Source organism: Sinocyclocheilus rhinocerous, unplaced genomic scaffold, assembly GCF_001515625.1.
Source record: "Sinocyclocheilus rhinocerous isolate Xijiao unplaced genomic scaffold, SAMN03320098_v1.1 scaffold111, whole genome shotgun sequence".
NCBI lineage: Eukaryota > Metazoa > Chordata > Actinopteri > Cypriniformes > Cyprinidae > Sinocyclocheilus > Sinocyclocheilus rhinocerous.
Window position 1 is genome coordinate 736,922 of NW_015642811.1, and position 25,166 is coordinate 762,087.

Below are 25,166 nucleotides of genomic sequence, written 5' to 3' on the forward strand. Positions count from 1 at the left end.
GCATCCAAAATAAGTTTTTAACAAAAGTTTTTGTTTACATAATATATGTGCATATAATGCGTATATATTTATTATGTACTGTTTATATAAATACAAACGCATGCATGTATATATTTAAGAAAAAGATGTTGTTTATATTAATTATATTTATATATAGTATAAAATATAAGAATATAAATATATAAATGTATATACGTGTAAATATTTTCAAAATATATACTGTATGTGTGTGTATTTATATAAATATACATAGTACACACAAATATATTATGTAAACAATATATATATATGTGTGTGTACTTGGGGAAAAAAGCAAAAATGAAAATTTTGTACATTTTGAAGTTAAATTATTCTATCTAATGCACTTTGAGAGTTCAAAATTAAGAACTCCAACCCATGTTATTAACTAAGAAAACTTAAGTTGTAAACTTGAAGGGTTAGTTCACCCAAAAATGAAAATTAGCCCATAAATTGCTCACCCTCAAGTCATCCTAGGTGTATATGACTTTCTTCTTTCAGACAAATCCAGTCGGAGTTATATTAAATATATATAAAACGAAAGCAGCTCCGGGCGGATGACGTATGAGGTCAGCGTTGCGCATGTGCCGGCGAGTCTCGTGAAAACCAACGTTTGTTAACAGGAGCAAAGGAAGCAAAGTTTCCCTACTTTAGCAAAGGAAAACCAGTCTCCTCTTGGCTTATATCGAAGTCTTCTGACATTCTTCTTTACAAATCCTCGTTTTATACTTCTAATAAGTGACCTTTGTTTTGTTTTGATCTCTCCCCGCTTCCGCGTTCCTCACTTCTGAGCGCATGCACAAAGCCGACCTCATACGTCATCCGCCTGGAGCTGCTTCCGTGTACAACTGTTGGTGCAAGCTACATTAAAGTGATTATTACGTTTTGAATATGGATATTTTTCTTACAAAAATGCATCGATTCGCTACAGGAGGCCTTTGTTCACCCCCCGGAGCCGTGTGAGACACTTTTTTTTTATGGATGGGCACTTTTTATTTAACTTCTTTTGAACTGATGCATGCAACACCCACTGAGTGACATTAAACAGCTTGAAAGATCAAAGACAATTTTTAATATAACTTTAATAAGTCATATACACCTAGGATGACTTGAGGGTAATTTATGGGCTAATTTTCATTTTTGTGTGAACTAACCCTTTAAGAGGAAGTGTGCGCTTCACTTTGAATCATGCAGCGAAATAAGACTTGATGAAGGGATAAGCCATATTGTGATTTCGGTTTTAGTTCATTTAGCAGATATTGTGCCAAAGCATAATGGCCCAAAACACAACTTTAAAGACATGTTATGTTAGAGTAAAAAGTTTAAATTAGGGCTGGGCGATATAGCTAAAACATTTATCAACGATATAATGTTTCATATCGTTCTGTATCGATAAATATTTAAATTTTTTATAACCTTTTTTAAAACAAAAAGCAAAAAAATATCTATTTTTTTAATTTAACCACTGTATTTATAAGTAACACAATTTATTGAAACAAACAACAAATATTTTTTGTTTTAACAATCAAACACAATAAAAATTTAACATATCTCATTTCTAATGTTTTATATGCAGATTAAATAGGTCTTTATTGTATAGGTCTAATTGTCTCCCGAGGCCACAGGAGGGCGCAATGAGCAAAATAATGCAGCGCATTTAAATTGTCAACGCAAGGAAGTAACTCTATAAAAACGTGCATTACGTCTAAATTAACGCATAAAAATCAAATATAATTTTGTAAATTTCATAAACAATTATGAACAAAACAGCATCATGTATTTATGCATTGCTTAATCCAAAGAGCCGAAGCGGGCACACCTGTGCAATGATCATGCTGTCTAATCAGCATCTTGGTATGCCACACCTGTGAGGTGGATGGATTGTCTTGGCAAAGGAGAGGTGCTCACTAACACAGATTTAGACAGATTTGTGAACAATATTTGAGAGAAATAGGCCTTTTGTGTACATTGAAAAAGTCTTAGATCTTTGAGTTCAGCTCATGAAAAATGGGGGCAAAAACAAAACTGTTGCGTTTATAATTTTGTTCAGTATATATATGCCATTACTCCAGTCTTCAGTGCCACATGATCCTTCAGAAATCATTTTAATATGCTAATTTATTTTATTCGTTGTAGAAAATTATTTTATGTACATTAATGTCTGTTATTTTTATTTTATTTTTGGCTCTGGGCTGAAAAATCAGGCTTAAATCTGTTGTCCTTTTACATCGTCAGATCTATTATTGCGTTTGTGCATGGTCTATGTAAACTCACTTAGGGCAACAACCCATATCTAATCAACTCGTATCTGTTGAATATGGCAAATATGTATGGGTGACTTGATTTGCGCTTGATAGGGCAGATATGTGTTTGACAGGGCGTATTCACTACATATTGGATCTGGCTTTGGGCTTGGGAGAAATTAATTAGATTGTACAACCAACGTTTTGAAGTTGAATAGATTAAAGAACAAAGCCAAGCTTGGAAAAGCGATTTGAACTCACATAGGGAAATTGTGAGGATATTTTCAGCTTGTTCTCAGGCTTGTTCCCAGATTGGTGGGCTGGCTGTCTGATCCTGCTGATGAAGTGTGTGTGTGTGTGTGTGTTTGTGCCCACATTGCTCTAGGTGTGAGCTCTGGAGCATGTCTGCACACAGACAAAAGAGCAGTCTTTGTGAAGGGGGACTGGTTTTTAAACTCTGGCCAATGAGGTTGTGTTCTTTTTGACTGCCTTTGTGTGTTTGTGTGTGTGTTTCTCACTGTGTTTATGTGTGTGTTGTGGGATACGCAGAGCCTCAGTATGACAGCCTCAGCTGCCTTACTGAGTGCCGCATTTTAATGGATGCAGGTGCCAGTTTCACATCATAGCATCTGTCCCGAAACACAGATACAGCTCTAGAAAGCAGTGTATCTGTTGCATAACGTAACAGAAGCTGCGTCCTGGCTCTCTGCTCTAATCTCACCTCTGCTGGCTGCTAGGGTTGCGTGTGTGTGTCGTATTTAATGAGTCCAGATTACACAGGGAAAAATGCTAAGCAACAACGCCATGACAAACTAAACAAGAAGCTGGGGATGCTTCTTTGCCGATCATGATTTTTTTAAATTACGCTCACTCAGACTATGAGTAAAATAAATAACTTTAAAATGCACTATTAATTGCACAAAGGTTACCATGGAATACAGATGTTTTTAAGTCTAAAAATATGAAGAGTAATATTATTGTTAATGGAATACTTCATTTTGTTACAATTTACTCAGTTTATTTCTGTCGTAGAACACAAATTGAGAAATTGTGAAAAATGTTCTGCTTGTGTTTGTCCTTGCTGTTATAATAAATGAAAATCCTTGCAGGAGTAGCAAATAAATTATTATTTCTGAGTTGGATATTTTCAGTGAACCATTTGTTTTGGTTAAAAAACCTTGACTGATTCGGTTCTCAAGAACTGATTGAATCAGCGAGCCGCTTGTAGCTGCAACTCTTAAAAATAAAGGTTTTTATTGGCATCTGTGGTTTCATGAAGAGCCTTTGACATCCATGGAACCTTTCCGTTTCACAAAATGTTCTTTGTAGTGGAAAAAAAGGTTATTTTGATTAGTAAAATGTTCTTCAAACTAAGGGGAAAAATTTTTATTTTAAGAACTTTTCACTCTTAAGTTTCTTTAGCGAAATTATGAGAAGAAAGTCGAAATGTTACTAGAATAAATTCAAAATTACTAGAATAAAGTCAAAAAAAATTTGAGAATACAATCAAAATTATGAGAATTAAATCGTAGCAATTAAAGTTAGAATATTTTGAGAGTATAGCCTATATTGTGCATGCAAATGGCCCGGATTGGGAGCACCGATAGAAATTGAAAGTCTCAGCTTTCAAATTCTGTCAGTTTTATAGCGAAATACAAATATATAACTTTAGCTCGTAATTGCTATGAATTGTAATTTTGTAATTTTGACTTTATTCTCAAAATATTTTGACTTTATTCTCATAATTTTGACTTTATTCTCTAAATATTACTACTTTAATCTCATAATCTTAGATTTTTTTATTGTTTAACGTAGCACTAAAATGCCGTCATTTTAACATTATCAACATTACACACATTATCAACAGTATAAAATTCAGTTTGCTGAACAAAGCTACACTAAAATTTGCATTCAGAAATTGCTTTTAAATTTCACAATTACAAAGAAACATTAAGTAACATATGGAATAAAACATGAAATTTAATCTTTGTTTTATTACTATTTAACTATGAAAATCATTTTTACAGTGCATTTTATAATATACTAGTAATTTTGTAGTGATTTTGTGCTTTTAGAAAATGTATTAGATGTAATTGCATGGAAAAAAGTATGGCTCATTCTTAAAAATATCATATTTTGTGTGCCACGGAAGAAAGGAAGTTATACAGGTTTGGAACGACATGAGAGTGAGTAAATTATGACAATTTTAATTTGGGGTGAGCTATAACTTTAAGGTCTCATTAGCTGCTTTTCCACCGAAATTACCTGGAACAATTTGTCCCAGGAACTTTTTTCCCCCAGACCTGTTGCTGTCTTCGTTTCCATCGTGGTCTAAAGTACTGTGAAAATTAGGTAAATAGTCTGGTGACGAAGGACTGCTCGTGACTGCTCCTCCCAGTCCAGGGCCATTTCTTAATACCAAGTTCTGAAACATAACTTTGTGCTCAGCCAAAACTATATGACCTGGAACAAATTATATATTCATGAGACCAAAGACTGCACGTTATATTTACCCAAAACGAATTATATCTCATGTTTAACCACTACAGAGACATCAGAGCCAGCGGCAAATGTCAGAAGGACTAGCCGAGGTGAGGCCGCTCTCGTCGGGAAACATGAGCACTGAGCGCCTGGTGATCGCCTGGAGCTCACATCTCCGAAATCGGCGAAGCACATTTTCAAATAGACGCTGTCTTTATAAATAAACCGCAGATTTGAGATTTAAACAACTACATTCTCGCCTGAAATACTCTTAGAACTACATTTCATGACACAATGACAGTAACATTTTGAAAATTATGCGAATAAATGGTGGTTGAAATACAATGCTGCGTGAACTCAACCAATCAGCATGTTCAGCGCCCAAGTCCCACCCCGGAAAGTTCCGGACCTTTGAAAAAGTACTACCTTGTGAGCAGGGACTTTCTGAGGGGCAAATTTTTACCCTGAACTTATTTAGATCCCGGTTCCGCGGTGGAAACACACTGAGTACCGGCCCAAAGTCCCTAGTTCCTGGGGAAAGTACCTGCGTTGGAAACGGGTTTATTGTTCCCATAAAGCTACACCCTTCAAATTAATTTAGTTAAATGTAGGTTAAGACGGTTGTTTTTGGGGATGGTCTCAGTCAAAGGATACAGCACTTCAGGGGCGGCGCGAAGCAAGAGGGCTCCCTCAGGCATGACTACTTTATGACTGTTTGGTCCTGTTGTTACGCCTCTCATCTTATTAGATTTCAAAGAGCAAGACCACACATGCTCAAAAAAGAGAGCAGAACCATTTAGAGAAATCCTTATGCTCTGCCCAGGGGACTGCCTTACAATCTAGGCTGATTAGCATATTACCCAGCATGCTCAGAGAACTCATGTTAGTGGGTGGGGAGACTGGAAAGTGAGTCATTCAAGGTGGGAGAACCCCTATGGGAGTTATTCCAGAAGTATGCATAAGTATGTTTGCACATTAATCTGCTTTTAGTCCGGCTGAACATTGACTCCAAAAGGGACAAAATGATTTAAGCGAAATAGAGATGAGATGTGAGCCCCTGTACTTTATCTGCCTTCAGCAATGTAGCACAGTTGTGATAACACAGACATGTCTTCTGCTGAGGATGGTGGCTCAATCGCCTCAATTCTGAATTTGATTTGAAACTTGTTTATCCTCCTGGATATGTACGTCTGTGCTGGATTTCGAGAAAGATTACCTCTAAAGAGTGATTTAGCTCTGAGCTCAATTTCCACGCAAAACTGGAGGGATTTAAGCCTTCGTGTCAGTTCAAGTTCAGGATTGAAAATGTTCAACCTGTGTTTTTTTGTTTTTTACCTACAATGGCAGATGCACACAAGTATATAATATAATAAATATAATATAATATATATATATATAATTGTGTGTGTTTGGTACTGTGTTGGGTCACCACTTGATATCTAATGTAAAATCTGGGCAAATCCTCTTATTTAAGATATCTTTTAATTGATATTTTCAGATGCAAAATGTTCTTTTTTGTATAAATAAACAAAGCACAAAAAATGTAGCACACTACATTTTTATATGCAATAACAAAATGTGACACAAACAGGGCTTGACGCTTACTTTTTTCAGAAGGAGCACATGTGCTCCTAAGTTGAAAAATTTAGGAGCACGCACATGTACGCATCTCTGCAGAGTGCATGCCTCCGCGATTTACCGTGTTTTTGTACTGTATCTCGTTTAAAATGAGGGTTGCCGCTAACAAAGGCCGAGTTGCCCGCTTGTTTCTGTCCTCTGCAGTACTTGCAGTACATTAAGTTGTCCTCAAAAATTAGCCATGGGAATGTTTTTTGCCACTGTGGATTAAAATTGTATTTCCTACCAGCAGTGGAGGATGAACCGTTATCGCCGCTTGGTCCCTCTTTTACGTTTTCGTCGCCCTCCTCTTCCATATCCTCCTCAGGATCGACTGTTTCTGTCACGCTCTGTCTTATGAAATAATGACTAATTGGCTTCATAATTCATGTATGTTCCGTGTCTATCTCTCAATATGCGTTACTGCGTTTACCTCACGTTTTTTTAGGGTTTTTTTTATGTGGCGCCTGCACGCACTTTGCGTGGATCACGTGAGTTTCTTTTCTGAGACCGCGTTATTAGTGTTTTATCTGCTTGTTTTTTTTTTTTTTGGGGGGGTAAAAAATAAATAATTATTCGCACATGTGCAACTAAATACATTTTCCAGTTCGCACACATCTATTTTTAGTCGCAAATGCGAGTGAAATGCTCGCACTGTCGAGCCCTGACAAAGATACATGCATGCACACACACACACACACACACACACACACACAGTTACACGTTCTCAACTTTTGACATTTCTTTATCAGTGACATTTCTTTAATACACAAATGACTTACTAGAGGATATGCAGTGCAGCACTGTGTTCAAAGCAGGCAGCAAATCACACTTTTGTGATTACAGTGCTGCATTGGGAGAGATATCTGAATAAAAAAATAACATGTCCATGAAAATGATAAGCAGCAATAAATAATGCCACCTGGTACACATGAACAGAGCAGTGTTTACACAAGTCCTAAACTCTTTTCTCGTCTGTGATTGTGTGCTCCTGCCAGCGTGCGTTTATCATCGGTTTCTAGTAGAACTTTGGGTGTAATGAATCAAGGATATTTATCGTCTATGTACTCTGGGCTGGATAAAGCTTACTCTCCTCACACTAATCTGGTTAAAGAAGCAGCACGTGGTTGACCCGTCTGCCTCAACCCTGGTCATGTGATGTTTATCTGGTCACATGATGCATGTGAGGTTGGCTGTTTTTGCAACACTTGTGATGTGACCATCCCATGGGAAATTTTTAACACAATGGTATAGATACAGTATGATCTCTTTGTTAGTGTCTTGAAATAAACTGAAAAAAGCCTTAAGCCATTTCAATTTACACTTCATAACTCCTACTGAGGATTGTTATATTGATTATATTGATTGTAGCTGCAAGAGCTGTTGCACAGAAACAGAATGAACAGATGGAATATTAAAAATACAGAACGACAGACATTTATTAAGGAATTTTCATTGCAACTTAAAAACATAAACAAGCCTTAAATGTTCTACGCACACAGATTTAACTATTCTTAAAAAAAATAAATAATAATAATTACATTCAAAAATAAATAAAAACAATGCACAGGCTGATGCATGATTTAGACATTGAAAGAGAGACAAGTGTTGCTGCTTTGGTTATTGACATCCCGTGTTTTGCAAGTTTCAGAAGCATTTAACAGTGAACCATTAAGATTGAACTTAACAGGAGAACCTGAACGCAACATACTGTAAGCTATGAACAGTGTTAACTTAACATAGAAAGCTGTGACAATTTATGACAATTTTTCTGGTCAAAATACAAGTGTATCAAGCAACTTCATTTTCTTTGTGGATCCCGATCATGTGGCACAAAATAGATAATTTGTAGCTTTCTATACAATACTAAAGGCACTTGTTTTAGCATTTTCTTTCTCCAGCAAATACAGTGGAACTGACAAATTAATTCAAAATGTTAATTGTGTTAAATTTACTAGTGGTTTCTTTAACCACTTCCGGACACAGAATGAATGTGTTTGGTGTTGTTGTTGTGTTCTCTGGTTAGGAGTGTGTTAGCATCCGAAATTGGGCATCTGCTTGTCATTTGCGTTATTGCTTGTGTTTCTGATGTTTTTATGAAGGGCAGTTTTACAGTACTTTTCCATTCGGACTTATAGAAAATTACTTTTTTTTTTCTTGTAAAAACACTTGAGGCTGCTTGAAGAACATAAATCACTGAATGTGTTTATTGGCTCTTTCCTGTTAGACTGTATAAATAGAAACATTCTGATTTCCATAGATGTCTCTTCTGGGGTCAGACTCTTTAAGAGTTTTTAAAGTCTCTTATGCTCACCAAGGCTGCATTTATTTATTTATTTTACATTTTACAATGTAAAATAGCTGTTTTGTATTTTAATATATTTTAAAATGTTAATTAATTTAATTAAAAATGTCAAATTAAACATTTTCATCAGACTCTTGCTTAGAATTGCCATTTTTTTATTTGATTTGTGGCACAAATTAATATATTACTGTCACTGAAAGATTTCTGTTGTAAAACAGTGATGAAATAGTGAAGTTGAAGACTTGATAGCTTTATAAATAATATATAGTTTGTATAGATTAATGCATTTTTGGCAGTATGTGTAAACAGCCCTTGGGCATGAGAGTGAGGATCCTATGCGCCAACAGGTTTCAGCTCTGCTTTACAACTTCTATAATGAAAATGCTCTATAGGAGTGGTTTTATGAGCATTACAGATGTTCATAAACACATTTGAATCTCCCAGCTCACCTGGAGGGCTGAAGTGAAAGATCCCTGTTCATTTTTTACTTCAAGCAATACAAATCATTCATAGTCTAAAGTCTTATCCAAAACAGGGCTTAGAATCAAAATATAAAGAGTATTTCATAATGCTGCATGACTTTTCATGGATTTTGTCTTAAAGTGTGCCACGCTCCAATTTTTAAAAACACCAAAGCTTAAAGAGATGAAAATTATTCTATCATTTACGCTTTTTCTGTGGAACACAAAAGAAGATATTATGAAGATGTGTTTTTGACCATACAAGGAACATCAATGAGGTTCAATATGTTTAGATCACTCTGAATTTCAAAATATCTTCTTTTGTGTTGCACAGATGAATGTTTCCCTTTAACTGAATCAGCAGTTATATAAAATATAAACCAGAAATGCTTAGTGGTGGATGAGGGTTTGCAGGGTTTCATTTTGTGAGGTGACATTTAATCACTGACAGAAGTTTAATGATATTGAAACAAAGCTGGAGAGAGATATTTTACATGACCTTTAGGACACTCATGAGGTTTAACAATATTGCAGGCAAATTCTGTCAGTCTTTTTTTTCAACACAGGCCTCTTTATACAGTCCAGTATAATTAGAAGATCTTCTGACAGTTTACACAATGACAGAAAAGTCACATTGACACAAATGGCCAACATCTGTCACTGCCCACAGCCCAACGGTTTGACAGACTGCAAAATATAGGCGAGATTTCACAGGGTTTAGTTAGTGGACCAGTTCCAGACTTTAACAGTCACTGTCACTTCTCTCGACATGGCATAAACAGTTGCATCTCAAATCCTCAGGATGAGACACGGGAGGGAGCAAGATTGCTGAAAGATCTAGGTTGTGCTCCCGTACAAAGAAAGTGCAGTGTTTCACTGTTACAATTTGCTGAGAACATAATATAGCAGCTTCCAGGGGTGTAGGAATCATTATGAATATTAATAAGGTGACTGACTTATGAATATTAATTAGATAGCATGATACTCGTCAGCTAACTGATTTGCTGAAAAGCAAGTAAAAGGATGCCAATTCAATAATGAAAAAAAAAAAACAGGTGACAGAGGTTCAGCTTTCTCTTAAATCACAGATCATTATTAGGTCCAAATATAACATAGATATGAGCATAACATAGAGAAAAAAAACCGCCAGAGAAAGTAAACAAACAAAGTTTTTCTATCTGACCCTTTGTGTATGCCTTGTTTCATGATGAATGTTAAAAAATCCACCCAGGCTGGTCAGTTTAGTTTGATTTTGAAAAGACCATTTCGAATGAATACATATTTGCACAAATAATACCAACACATAAAGGTTTTTTTTTTTCTTCCCTAAAGCAAACAGCTGTATGAACAGTAAGTGGTAATAGAATGTTGTTTTATTGTTGTAGCTGCCAGCCATGAAACTCAGTAACCAGACCTTTGGGATGGCTGCACAGATTTAAGCGAACAATGAAATAGGTCTGTTCTGTATTTCTTGAACTTGTGTCTACACTATCTTTTTGTGTCATACAGTGTGTAATCCAAATATTTATGCATGTTTTGCAACCCTGCATGTTTTAGTCACAATTCACAGTTCAATTAGTCAGAGCTTTTTCCCACACAGGAGAGGAACAAATAGATAGGTGCAAATACTGCTGCCCGCTTTCCTAAATGTACATGGCTTGGTGTAGATGTGCATCATTGTCAGGCGATTGGACGCATATAAATGTTGAATAGACAACAGGACATACGTGGTCACCACCTGCAGAAGGACCTTCCTGCTGGAGGTGACAGTGATGTTGTTGGTCAAGATGTAGGCCAGATGTTTTAGCCCAAGGAAGTGGAGATTTTGTCTAATGCCTTCTTTACAGAGGAAGAGGATTGTTTATGTTACAGGAGTTGATGTTTGTGTCTTTCCACATTCCCCTGATGGAAATGTGATTGAAATCTGTGTGGGATTTTCTGGCCAAGAAATTTTATTTTATTTTGTTTTCCCTATTGCTTTCTGTAAAATAAATAAATGAAGTAAGTAAATTTTGTAGTTGTTGAGCCACTTTGGAAACTTTGGCGAGCTTGATAATCTGGTATAGTCAATATGTTTTGGATGACCAAGAATTAAGTACAGTTTATTGCAGAGGGCAGCATAAATTGTAACTACAAAGACTAGAAATGTCTGCAATGCCAGTGTTGTCAACAGTATTATAACTCAAGTTTTATTTTATTTTATTTTATTTTATTTTACACCTTTAGTTTTATTTTATTTTCTTATTCTTCTGTAAAAATGCAATTTGTTGACTCTTTAATTTCCATAAATTCTAACTACAAAGACTACAAATGTATGCAATGCCACCATTGCCAACACATCATTATTTCTCTAGCTTTGATTTATTTTATTTTATTTTATTTTTCATTTAATTTATTTTATTTTATTTTCATTAAACAGTGCCATTTTTGAAGTCTACAAACACTACAACATTATTATTCTAGTTTTATTTTTATTTATTTATTTATTTGCTTTTTGAATTTTACAATATAAATATATATTTTTCTCTTTTTTTCCCTGTAAAAATAGCATTTGTTGACTCTCACTCTCATTTCCTCTCTATACTGTCATTTTTGTAGTTGATAAGCCAGTTTGGAAACTTTGGCAACCTTGGTATTCTAGTATGTTCTAATATGTTTTGAATGACCAAAAATTAAGTACACTTTATTGTAGAAGGTGGCATAAATCATAACTACAATGTAAAATTCTAGTATTTTTGGATGACCAATAATTTAGTACACTTTATTGTAGAAGGCGGCATAAATCGTAACTGCAAAGACTACAAATGTCTGCGATGCCAGTGTTGCCAACACAGCATTATTACTCTAGTCTGCCAGAGCATGGGGGTGTACCGAGAGACGGAAATAGAGAATGGTTCAGAAGATCATGCTCTGAATACATGGCAGCACTGATCAGTAAACAATCACTACTGCTATGACTGTGGGCAAGTACACTACAGTTTGGATGCAATAGAAGACACTCGTATCGCTCTGCCTGCTGGGAGACTGTCACATGATGATTTATTGTGAACATTGTGAGTGATAGACATCCCTCATTTGAAAGTCAATGCCAAGACACTTGGCATAGATGTGGTGTAGACGATTTATGGCCACCTGATAAAGTTATGATGACTGTCTCTATAGGTGGTTGCACAGCTTTCAATCTTCCTTCTTCATGCGTTCTCTCTCTTTTTGGCATACAGACAGCATGAAATATGATAGTCATGCAGGCCGAGATTGAAATAAAAGCACAGATGGGTAGCACAGGTTTGCATCAAGAGTGCTTGCTCATTTCTTGGGCCAGTCATGCGCCTGACTTCAAACCGATGATGTGAAATATGGATGGTCTTTGACCAGCTCAATGAAAGGAATCTCTTCTTGCTTTGTTCTAAAATCCAATGCCATGTCATTCTATATTGTTTCCATTCCAAAGTCCTGAACTCCTGCAGGACATCCACTCTAACACAGCGGTTATCCTGGGGCCTGTGATGAAGGGGGCCTCAGCGTACATGCATATATTTTATGTTTATGAATTGTGTTTGTCGCTTCATTGCTTTCTCTGACAGAACCACTCATGGGACTCCATGCTCCAAAGTTTTTGCATTGAAATACTGCAGAAGTGGCACTTTTGTGTTTTGTGAATCCAAATATATTTTGAGTCAAGTCACCTGTATATAGCGCTTTATAAAATACATATTGTTTCAAAGCAGCTTGACAGCAATAATGCACTGATCAGTAAACAATCACTACTGCTATGACTGTGGGCAAGTACACTACAGTTTGGATGCAATAGAAGACACTCGTATCGCTCTGCCTGCTGGGAGACTGTCACATGATGATTTATTGTGAACATTGTGAGTGATAGACATCCCTCATTTGAAAGTCAATGCCAAGACACTTGGCATAGATGTGGTGTAGACGATTTATGGCCACCTGATAAAGTTATGATGACTGTCTCTATAGGTGGTTGCACAGCTTTCAATCTTCCTTCTTCATGCGTTCTCTCTCTTTTTGGCATACAGACAGCATGAAATATGATAGTCATGCAGGCCGAGATTGAAATAAAAGCACAGATGGGTAGCACAGGTTTGCATCAAGAGTGCTTGCTCATTTCTTGGGCCAGTCATGCGCCTGACTTCAAACCGATGATGTGAAATATGGATGGTCTTTGACCAGCTCAATGAAAGGAATCTCTTCTTGCTTTGTTCTAAAATCCAATGCCATGTCATTCTATATTGTTTCCATTCCAAAGTCCTGAACTCCTGCAGGACATCCACTCTAACACAGCGGTTATCCTGGGGCCTGTGATGAAGGGGGCCTCAGCGTACATGCATATATTTTATGTTTATGAATTGTGTTTGTCGCTTCATTGCTTTCTCTGACAGAACCACTCATGGGACTCCATGCTCCAAAGTTTTTGCATTGAAATACTGCAGAAGTGGCACTTTTGTGTTTTGTGAATCCAAATATATTTTGAGTCAAGTCACCTGTATATAGCGCTTTATAAAATACATATTGTTTCAAAGCAGCTTGACAGCAATAATCCTAATATAACGGAATCAATTATGCAAACTTCATAAAAATTGAGGCAAATCCCAATTCTGCTTTATAGCATCTCTAACAAGATGTTAGCAGTTAAATATCAGTCACTTTTGGTTTAGTAACTGTGTCAATATTGCAAAAGTCATTATTTTGAGATGGGTTTGTCATACAGGGCAGGGGGTTTCAAACTTTTAGATGCCACAGATCCCTACATTTTATCTTAAATTATTACTTTTTTTTCCCTAATCACTATAATATTGATTGTATTCGATTTTCATTTATATATTTTAATAAGTTTTGTATCATGTGTTTGCTTTAATCAATTTTATTTATGAATTTTGTTAATATTTTAAAATTTTAGTAATAATTAAATTTATTTATTTAAATATATTTTTATTTATTTATTTTATTCAATTTTATTGATCAATTTAATTTAGTTAAAATTTTATTAATTTATTTTTGTTTATTTTGATCTATTTTTATTTATTTATTTTAATCCATTTTTTTATTTTTTTATTGTTTTTTAAATCAAGTTTGGAATTTATTGACTTATTTTATTTTTTATGATTATTATTATTTATTAACATCTTTACCAGTTTATTTATTTATTTAATTAGTTAGTTAGTTTAATCGTATATATTATTTACTTATTTGTAGGATTGTTTGTTTGTTTTTTTAAACACTGTTTTTCTCCACGGACACACTATTGCTCTCCAAACCCCAGTTTGAAAACCACTTATAAAGGGGAAGAAAAAGTCTCATATCAGTACTGAATCTAAATGCTACCTTGATATGAATGCCTGACTTAAAAAGAACTGCAATCTGATGCGTTCACCGTTAGCACGGTAATATATTGATCCTTTTTCTTAGCTTTATCTTTATTTCCTCATGGTGCTCATTATTCCTTAATTGATTCAAAGTAGATTTAATCTTGCCATGAGTGTGGGCTTCTTATTGAAAGCATTAGTTTAAACCCACAGTAGATCGGCATCCTCCTTTGTCTGCTCTAATTAGCTGAGCTGTGATGCATTGTTTGTTTCAAAAGGCTTTAAATGCTCCGCTTGACTTAACCTACATGGGGTGTTGTTTATTTGTGTATTCACGTCTTTTATTTTATTACAGGAGGGTAATGAGAGGCTCCAGAAGATGGTGGGCAGCTGTCCTGCTCTGGGGGGCAGCGCTGATTGCAGAGGCACGTCCCGGCAAAGAAGGATTTACCCCGATGGCGTATCGACCTCTCGTCAGATTCCGTCACAAGGTATCGATCTTTCCGATTTCATTAGCCATCGCTTTACAAGAGGAGACTTCTGTGTGGCCGGTTACGATGCTAATTACTATGGAAATCCGCATCGCATTGAGCACTTCTGGTTTGATTATTGTCACAAGACAATTCATTACTCTTCCTCCACTCCTGAGTCGAATATCAGAGATGCGTAATAATATTTATATTAAAAAGTGTTGGATCTTTCACTTTGGACATTTCGAACTGCAGGCGAAAACTCCTGCTGCGCTGACATCATGATGAAACAGCTCAGCGTGGTTGTGTAATTGAATATTTATTGACTGGCCGTTGCAGTGAGCTTTGTGGACACACAGTCAGATAGCAGCAATTGAGGCGTAATGCAGCTCTAACAAGCTCCACTGCTTCTCTCTCCTCTTTTTCCTTCATCGTCTCCAAGAGCGAACGTTCATATTATGTAACAGGTCAATTAAACTCTGGGAGGGAGGGAGGGAGGGAGGGCACTGACTGACAAAACAGGGACCCATGGGAACATTTTCCTTTTATATCCGAATAAACAGCTGAGCAGGGGTCACAAAAATCATCCCTTTAAGACACGTCTATTTTTTCTACCTGATCTCATGACGAAAACGTACACTGTAAAAAAATTATTGTCAAATTAACAGTAACTTACTGGCAACAATTATCCAGTAGTTGCTGTATTTCATTCAACAGTAAAATTACTGTAACACTAACTACAGTACTGTTTAGCTTACTGTAAAATGTAATACAACATTTTACTGTATTTTTTACCATGTCAAAGTACAGTATTACACTGTTGATTTTTAATAATACTGTATAGTATTATACAGTTATGAAATGTTATTTTAATTTCTTTTATAGTGCTACTGTATAACCTTTAGAATTTGTAGAAAACCTGTAAAAGTGCTATTTCAACTGTTGATGGCAAATAGGAAACAGTACTCAACTGTTGAGAATACAATATAATACTGTGAAAACAACAAAATCTACAGTAACACACTGTTCACAGCTTATACAGCAAGAAACTGTTGAGATAAGCAGTATAATACTGCGTAAACAACAGAAATCATTTACAGTGTACCTGTGGGAACTTTTTTACAAGACGCGAAATACGTTCCAATAAGTACATATCACTGCAGTTTCCAACAAAAATGAACACTAGAGGGGGTACAACATAGAGCACTTGTAATTGTTTTCGTACACAGTTATGATTACAGCTCCATATGTTTCGCTTTCCGGATGTAACAAGCTTGCACGGTAGCACAGCCGGCACGGAATTGGACTTAGGATGCGGAATCCTTGGGTACGAATATCGTGAAAAACATTACTCACACGTTATGCATTACTTAAACATTACTCAAAAACAAGCTTAAAACGTCATGCTTGCGATTGTGTTTTTACGTCACATTCACTTTTGTTTATACTATTATGTAGGTTTAGGTGTAGTGCAGATGGTACTTTATTTTAAAACGTCCCGAAGCATTAGTTATAGCGCCACTCAACAGACATTTCAAATCAGAACTGTGGTGACACGTACAAAACCAACGTCACATAAAACGTACCATATGTACGTTCATCTGTTCCGGGGGAAAAAAACTGACCACACTTTTAGCACCATCCAGTGGACATTTCACATCGAATATGTCACGAAACGTACGTGTGGTACGTATTTTGTGTCTTGTGAAAAAGTTCCCACAGGTACGTTTTCCTCATGAGATCAGGTTTTTAAAAATGTTTTTGTTAAAAAAACACACTCTTGCAGTGTTTTCATACTAAACCTTTGGTGCAAGTCTGTTTTACATTTAACATGAGAGAATATTCTTGAAAAGGTCATCTAACTTGAGTAAATGAGTCAGTACTGATGACGTCATATTTACAATTTTGCCTTACACTATAATGCATTTCTCATAACTGCTTGCCTTCAATTAAATTGCCTTTGGAGAGCATCTTGTATTCTTTGCATCTCTTGCAATACATCTGCAGCTCACAAACAGTGCTGTTTTGTTTTGTATTGTTTTGTTTTTTTGCTGGTATATCCAAAAGGACAAGCACTTCAATAAAACGTTGAAACTGGCGTATTCTCCTCATGCGTTGTTACCTAGCTACAGTAAACGGCTGCCATTAGGGAATTACTGTTGGAGGTGATGCAATTATGCCATCGTCCAGACCCACAGAAACAATGTTTAAAGAACCAAGCAATTCAACCAAATGTGAAAACAGCCTGAGAGGAAAAGCACACATTGGCTTTTTGAAATGTCTGAACTGTTATCATTTCAGACAGTTAGTATTGTCATGCTATCAAAATATTCCGCTTATGCATGCGGTTTGGTGTTAATTATTAGATCATTAAAATTTGACAGATGGCATAGGCAGATACGCACTGTTTTATAAATGATGGTGTTCGTGTGATTTTTTATTTCTTGTGTGTGACTGATACTAGAGTGTTAATAGCATCATGTCGGCAAGTTACATTTTAAAGTCTTATGTGCTGTGCCATTTAGGTCTGATTTATTTACTGTGACTTTAAGAAATGATTGGGAAACTTTTCACATTAGCAATGGGGAAAAATTAGTCAATTATTATTATTATTATTATTATTATTATTAATGTAATCTGTTTTGGCATCTGAAAAAAAAAATTGGTTTAGAAATAGTTCCTATAGTTCCTATAATTTTTTTTTTTCATTAAACTTTTTAAACATTAAACGTAAGCCTGGACACTATTGACATACTTTACTGTGAATGTATTGTAAGTATTGTTTTTCTCTCTGTTTTTGTTCCAGCAGGATGGGATCTCAGAGAGTTTACGGATCAAAGGTATGTACAAACCATACTTCTCTCTCATTTCCTTTTACACACACAAATATTAATTAACAAAAAGGTCCAATCAGGGTCTTATCCGGACTTGTTACAGTAGTGTGTAGGACATGTTCCATGTTAGTGTTGTGGTATTTAAAGTACTTTCTTTAGAGGATTTTTGAATTGATAACATTAGGTATTTGATGAATTGATGAACTCAGAATGTATGAGGCATAATAGGTATTTGATGAATTGATGAACTCAGAATGTATGAGGCATAATGAACACATATGGGGTTTCTCTTTTTTACACTGGCTTTTATATATCTGGATTTATGCAAGAATGAGGAAGTACTGCGATTTTGTGGGTATTTTGAACTAGAGATTGTAATTCATTCTAAACAAAAAATGGACCATTAGACTGTTCCTTATATAAAAGTATTACTCTTATTTAATGAAATAATGTTTTTCTCGCCTAGGTTGCCAAGTGACTGCCACTGGTGCCCTTGAACAAAAAAAATGGTGCATGGTGGCAGTATTTGTATTGAATGCATGTATATTTTTGTGGAGCAATATTGGGTACTCAAGCGGGCCATATATAGCCACATTAATTATCATGCCAGCAAACCGTCTGTGGTTTAAGGTGTAAATCACATGTTGGCTATTGCCCAGCAGTCATCTGTAATTAAGATGACACAAGAGTTAGCCAGATGATGCCAAGAACCTACAGAGAGCGCTGAGATGTGAAAAATCCATCTCGTTCCTCAGACTCCATGTGAGGTGAAATCCCACCATAAATTTTTTATCTCAGGTCAGCTCAAAGGTGCTTGTGTTAGCAGCTCCTTTGGCTACAGGTAATATAATCAGACTTTAATAGAGAAGCAGACTGTATTACTGCAGAAGGTCAAAGCTGAGCTGGCATTGTGATAAAAGACAGGATCTCACTTTTCTACAACTGTTCAATCATGCTCTCTGTTTTTGTCTTCTTTGCCTTTTAAAGTCATCATGAAATAAAACTGATCTAATGCATGTTTTTGATATTATTGTGAGCGTTAATCTCTGCTTGTTATTAAAAATGTTCTTCATAATTTTGAATCAAGTCTCTCTTCCTCTAAAACAACATTAGGCCACTGTTGGATAATGATGGCCAACAGCCTAATAGATAATTAGTCAATGTTTTAGCAAACTTACATTGTTCATCCAATAAGTTTAGATGGAGAAAAATCAAGCCCCGCCCCCTATTTTTCAAATAATTTAAGTAAAATAGTTTGCAAACAAGAATTCACAGTTACTTTTATGCTTAGTACACTGTAAGAAAAGGATTTTTCGAAATTGTAATTTCAACAAAGATTATTGAAGTATGTTTTACAAGAAAACATCAGTCTTTCGACTTTCACATTTAATTCATTGTGTTACTTGCCACATTTAAATTATTTGTAAACTTTACCAGCAGTTTCTGAATCTACTAGAATTTTTTGAGTAAAATTGTAAATGCTGCACCAATTTTTTTTTCAGTGTACGTACATTTTGGACACATTAAAAATCTTCATAATCCAAACAAAAAGGGATTCTCATAATCCTAACAAAATGCACAAAATACCCAATTAAGAAAAGCAGTGTGGAAATGCTTGGGCGCCTTGTTCCGCACTCTACTTAAGATTCTGTCTGGAAATTATTTTTTGAAGGGCTGTTTCAATTATTTATTAATCATTTTAATTATTCAGTCTAATTACTCCATGTTTAAGTGGATTAAATTCTGATTTAGGTATATTACCTTAATGGAGGTTTTGGAAGATTCCTCCTGTGACTGCCTGAAAGGCATTTGATGAAGCTGATTCATTTCTTTTGATGAAGCTCATCTATTTAATAATTATTTTACCTTTTGAAGTGCATTAAGCCTTTGTGGTGAATACATTCAGTACATTCAAGACAAACCGCTTTCAGCTTAATTTATGACATGGCAAATGTTGCCTGCTTTGTAAATTCAAAGTGCAGACTACAGCACATGAAATATAGCTGGAAAGAATAAGAAGCCAACTGAAATTGGCTGTCAGAATTTGGAAAAGAGAAAAACTAAGACAGCATGCACAAGCGCATAGCAGAATGCCCTGTAATTGGAATCTTAAATGAAGTGGCTGGCATATCCACAGTTCCACTGTGCAGCTGAACACAAAATATCTTACTACTGAGGGTGAAATCACATCTTTTTGGGTTGAAGAATAGCTTTTTGTGTAATAGTATGAAAATTGGAGGTAATGTATTCGGACCACCAGCCACTCTACACTATTTCTCATGCCCAGCTCTCATAGCATGCAGGCAAGTTCTATACTTCTCACACAAAAGCTTTCAAAGTCAAAAGCTTTCCAGAGTTTTTTTTTTTTTAAATACGAACATGACGGGGTGTGCACGTTGAGCTCTTAGCATGCACAAAAGCAGGCCCGGTCCCCCGATTCTAGCTTTCTTTATATTGTCTCAACGTTGTCATTACGATTCAATTTAATAATGTGCACACAGGGATGCCTCTTTGGCCTGCAGTTGATGAAACATTTTGAAATGCTAAAGGCTTTAGCTCTAAATTGTATGTTAATCCTGAAATCTCTTTAGCGTCTTTGGGATTCCTTTTCACTTTTTGAAAGGGAACATTGCATTGTGTCTGGTGAGAATAGAGAGTGGTGCTAGACTTAATGCCTGGCTGCAGTAATTTTTTCTCAACAGATTTACTTTTGGGCAACTGCCCACCATTCGACTATCTACTGAACATCCCATGTGTACTTGTGCATGTGCGATCACTAAATGTAATTGAATTCTATTTATGCAGATTTTGCTAAATGCTGTATTTGTTTAGTATGCCTAAAGAAGAGAGAAAAGTATTATGTAATTGGATGCTTGATGGAAGATGCAGGAATATTCTAAGCTCAGTACAAGTTAAGCTCAATCAACAGCATTTCTGTCAGGACCACTATTGTCAAAGATGATTGACACTTAGCTTGCGGCTTGATTTGGCGGTATGTTCTGTTTTGGGCAAAAACTCCCTGCCCATCCATGCAACCTGTCATGAATGAGCAGGGAGAGCAGCAGAACAGAACCAAATGTAGTAGATATCATTAATGTTCTTAATGACATTTTAGTCTAACAACATTGTTCAAGATAATAGGAGTCTGATTTGGGAAGATGAGGAAAATCAGAAAGCCAAGTCCTGACTGTCATGAAAGGAGGAGCTGGGGATGGAGGAGGGTAATTTGCTCAAAAAAAAGCGATAAAACTGATGAATAATACTGAATTTACATAGGAATGCCATGATAGACATTGTATTATAGGTAGGCATGGATCAGCTGAGAGTCAGCTGATGCAAGTTTGACACCAACGTGGCCTGCCAGAACTAATGCTACACTGTTGATTACCACAAATGTCAAAAATCTTGGTTACAATAAACCAATTAACTTAACTGATTCAATAGTATAGACTAAAGATGTAAACAATTTGAGTGTATTCTGAAAACATTGCATGCTTGTTTTGTTATAAGTAACTTTATTGCCATTACAACGCAATGACAAACACTAAAACTGTAAAAATTATTTAAACAGTTTTACAGCTCATACTGTATAATGCATGTTTTAATCAAAGTTACTGTAAGTACTTTTATAAAATTATAAGCTTTTTACCAAAATTTGATCCCATTCACTTCCATTGTAAGCTCCACACTGTGACCTCACTTTGTGCTTCTTTTAAGAAAATAGAAATTAGTTCAAATTATATTTTGCAGTAGGTAAACAAGTCTGAGCACTACTACTTCTCAAATTGGTCTTTGACCATTAAGACCTTTAATTTAATTCCAGAATAGGCTCTCAACCCAGTAGGAAAAGTTAATATTGAATTTCATGAATATTCATAAGCAGAAAAGCCAATGAAGCGGGAGTGTGTCTAATATCAACAACAGGATTTGCACATGGAAGGTAATGAATCTAAAAAGACTCATAAGGGAGATGAACGCTTCCGTTGTTGCTCTTAACAGATGTTGTCTCGGCGACACTGAGAGAACAACCCGACACCTCTTTTCACATGCTGAGAGTGTTTTTAAAAGCCCCACGTTAGCAGTTCTTATAGCCCGTCTACAATCCATTACCATAATGCTAATAAGTTATTTAATGCTTATTTAGCATTAAATGCAAAAATTCAGCTAAAAACACAAGTAATGGCCCTGGAGAGTTTAAATAAGTCTATTTCAGACAAAGTGGAAATTGTTTTTCTGTTTTTTTTAAAGGTGCTGTATGTAAGTTTTTGACTCTACTAAAGCATAATAATTTCTCTATTGTTGCAGTTCTGGTGCATCTGGCCAGGACTGAATGTTGCCAGCTCAGTAAAGTAAACTGCAGTAGTGGCATACTATAAAAATAGATAACGAGATGAATGACAGACTATATGAATAAACAGGATGGGTGATATTTGTCTGTTTAGCTTTAGGCCTAATGAGGAGAGTGGTATGTTGTGGCAGCTGAAAATGCAGAAATCAAACTTTTTTGTTGTTCTTCTCTTGTAGTAACAGATGCCTGTCAATGTTATTGTATCTCTTGCTATGCCTTTCACTTTGTCAGTCCTTTACTCACTTTGTTTGTACCCCTTTTTGCTGTTAAGTGGTTGTTTTGGGAGTTGTTTAGGGAGCCACATGGACTCCAGAACCTAGTGAACTGCCTGCTGCCTACATTGGCAGTTTCTAAGGCAACATTTAACTGCAATGGAGCATCAAGTGACTAATTTGGAACACACTACATAGGCAGCAAATCTGACAACACACAAAGCACACAAGAGACTATTGATTTCAATAGAATTTGGTATTAGCATGTTGCTCTGCTAAAAACAAAACAGGATGGCAAAGCATCCTAAATATTGGGTAAAATAGTAATTTTTTTATTTGATTAAATGTATTTGTTCTTTAATCTAATGTATTTGTTTGTTTGTTTATTAGTTTAATTCGTTTTATCTTTTTATATTTGTTTTTAGATTTATTCCCATAGACCCCCTAGAACTCCTTTGTGGCCTCAAATGCCCTGAAAGACAACCACAAGTAGAGATGATGCATATGGTGATAGTTGAATTGCTCAATGGCACAGAAATGGCTTAATGCTATATGAATTAGCAGAGGGAGGTTTCTGCAGGGTGTACAATTACTGAAGCGTGGTGCTGCCTCATAAATAGTGTAACTCAGTGGTACTTAATGACAGCTGCATTTTAATGGGGTTTAACTCCCCTCGCTTTACAGATCTTAAGGATTCCACCTCCTGAGCTTCAATTGATCTTGTAACCAATGACTTTGCCTCTGCGCTGCTTCCTATTGAACACTATATCTTCTGCTTTATGGGAACTAGTGTATAACTGCATCCGCATCTGGCTAGTCATTAGCTGTAGGGTGCCTTTACACTTATAGTCAGTTTGTAATTTCTTAAAGTTCAGGCAAAAGTCGATTGCACTTAATTTGCATTATATAATTTCATATCATTTAGTTATATCATTTCATATACATAATTAGATTTAATAATAACCCAATTTGAAGCAAAAACAGAATGTTCTGTTCTGACTAGCTTTGTGAAATTATACTACATGCCTGAACGAAGCAAACAGCAGAAGCTCCGAATGAGACGCAGATTCACTTTCTGACAGCAAGAGGCTCTTCTCAAACACCAGATACAGTGTTTCCTTGGTTACCGCCGGTATTAACTTTAATTTAAAGGGATAGTTTCCCCAAAAATGTAAATTCTGTCAATGTAAATTATTTCAAACCTCTATGAATGAATTTCTTCTGCAGAACACAAAAGAAGATATTTTGAACAATGTAGCTAACTGAACAGTTGATGGTCCCTATAACTTCTGTAGTATTTTATTTTATTTATTTTTTATTATTTTTCCACCCTTACAGTGGAAGTCAATAGGTACCATCAACTGTTCGGTTAGAAAGAATCTCAGGTTTAGAATTACTTAAAGGTGAGTAAATAATGACAGAATTTACATTTTTGGGTGAAAAAATCCCCTTTAGGGGTCAGATGTTTAGGGTCAAATTTTGAAGCACTTCATCATAGAGTGACATTTGCATTTATTAATAATTTAAATAAGTGAATTATGCATGCAGTAACATTCTTCCTGTGTTTATTGTCCGACTAAGGCTTCTCGTTGCAGTGTGTTGATGGTGTTCTGTAGCTGCTCTCGTTCCATTCGGCAGATTTATTAGAGCTGATCTGTGTCAGGTAATAAAGGAAAATAAAATAATAAATGAGAAAGAATGCCACAACTGATTCAAACTGACGCGTCTCGGAGGAAGCAGATTGCAGATCATTACGCCTGAGATGCTGCAGCGTCTCGCTTTAATTTAGCCAGTGCTGAGATGTGAATTGTTGTGCTTAGTGATTGTACAGCAGCATGTTTAATGAATGAAAATCCGGGAGCACGTCAAACTTTGTGTTTTCCGCCTTTCCCATAGCAAAGCTTTCTATAAATACGGCTCCCCTCAGCCAGGTGCTTGTTAATACAACCCCCAGAGTGATGAGAAGCTGTCGTTTTGTGATATCTCATTCTGCACTCCAGAAACGACTCCGGGAGAGATTTGGTTTGTTTAAAGGAATCGCAGAGTAGCTGGTAAAGAGATGGCAGATGGAGGAGTAATGGCAGGCAGGTGAGTGCAGCGTGTTTCTGTGTCATCTTTCATGAGGAGTTTGAAGCATTGTTTGAAGGCTGTTTATTCGGATGTGTTTCCTCTGTTTTGGAGCAGCAGAGTCCACAGAGGCTTCTTAAAGGGCTGCAGCGAGCCAAGCTGAAAGCAGCCGAGTGTTGTTTACTGCATTACCCAGTGTCCCTACGGACCGGCTTCTGTGCTGGAAAACATCAGATGGCCTGGGACTCGCACCTTTGGTGGTGACAAGAGAATGAAACGATGACACAGTGTTAAGAGGAAAAAGACAAAACCCATGTGTTTAAACAAAGGCGGTGAAAGTTTGGCGTGTCACCGCTCATGCAAGCGCTGCGGTGTCAGTGTTTAGTTGAAAGACTTTACACAGACTTTGAAAACACTTTAATGCCAAATTCACTGAGAGACACTAAAGTGAGTTTTGTTTTAGTTTTTTTTTTTTACCAGCATCATTAATCTTAATGTTTAGGCCGTATTCAGGCTATGTACAGTATATCAAAAGGTAAAAATAATAAAAAGTTGGTGCCCAGTGGCTATATCCGTTTTCATTATTGTTTGAGCATGTGAATAAAACAAATAAATTGCATTATTATTTTTGGTCCCTAAGGCACAAAACTAAAACACATCCCTGTCAGGGATATCTTATGTACTTGTTACTTTTAAAACTGTCTTATATTTTAGTTTAGTGGAGTGGAGTGGGGTATGAGTGGTTATGAACGAATGAATGAAACGCATTTGTCCGTGTTTCAC

General features: G+C 36.0%; 1 protein-coding gene across 2 annotated transcripts in view; it reads left to right on the top strand.

Moving 5' to 3' along the window:
* The window catches only part of fstl5 (follistatin-like 5), a 130,345-nt gene that overhangs the window by 13,232 nt on the left and 91,947 nt on the right, over positions 1–25,166 (top strand). The window contains exons 2-3 of one of the 2 annotated variants that reach the window (XM_016573581.1): positions 14,808–14,943; positions 17,729–17,762. In XM_016573581.1, the coding sequence (XP_016429067.1) occupies positions 14,808–14,943; positions 17,729–17,762 (170 nt within the window). The remainder of the gene's footprint in view (positions 1–14,807; positions 14,944–17,728; positions 17,763–25,166) is intronic. The other variant, XM_016573582.1, reaches the window with a different exon arrangement.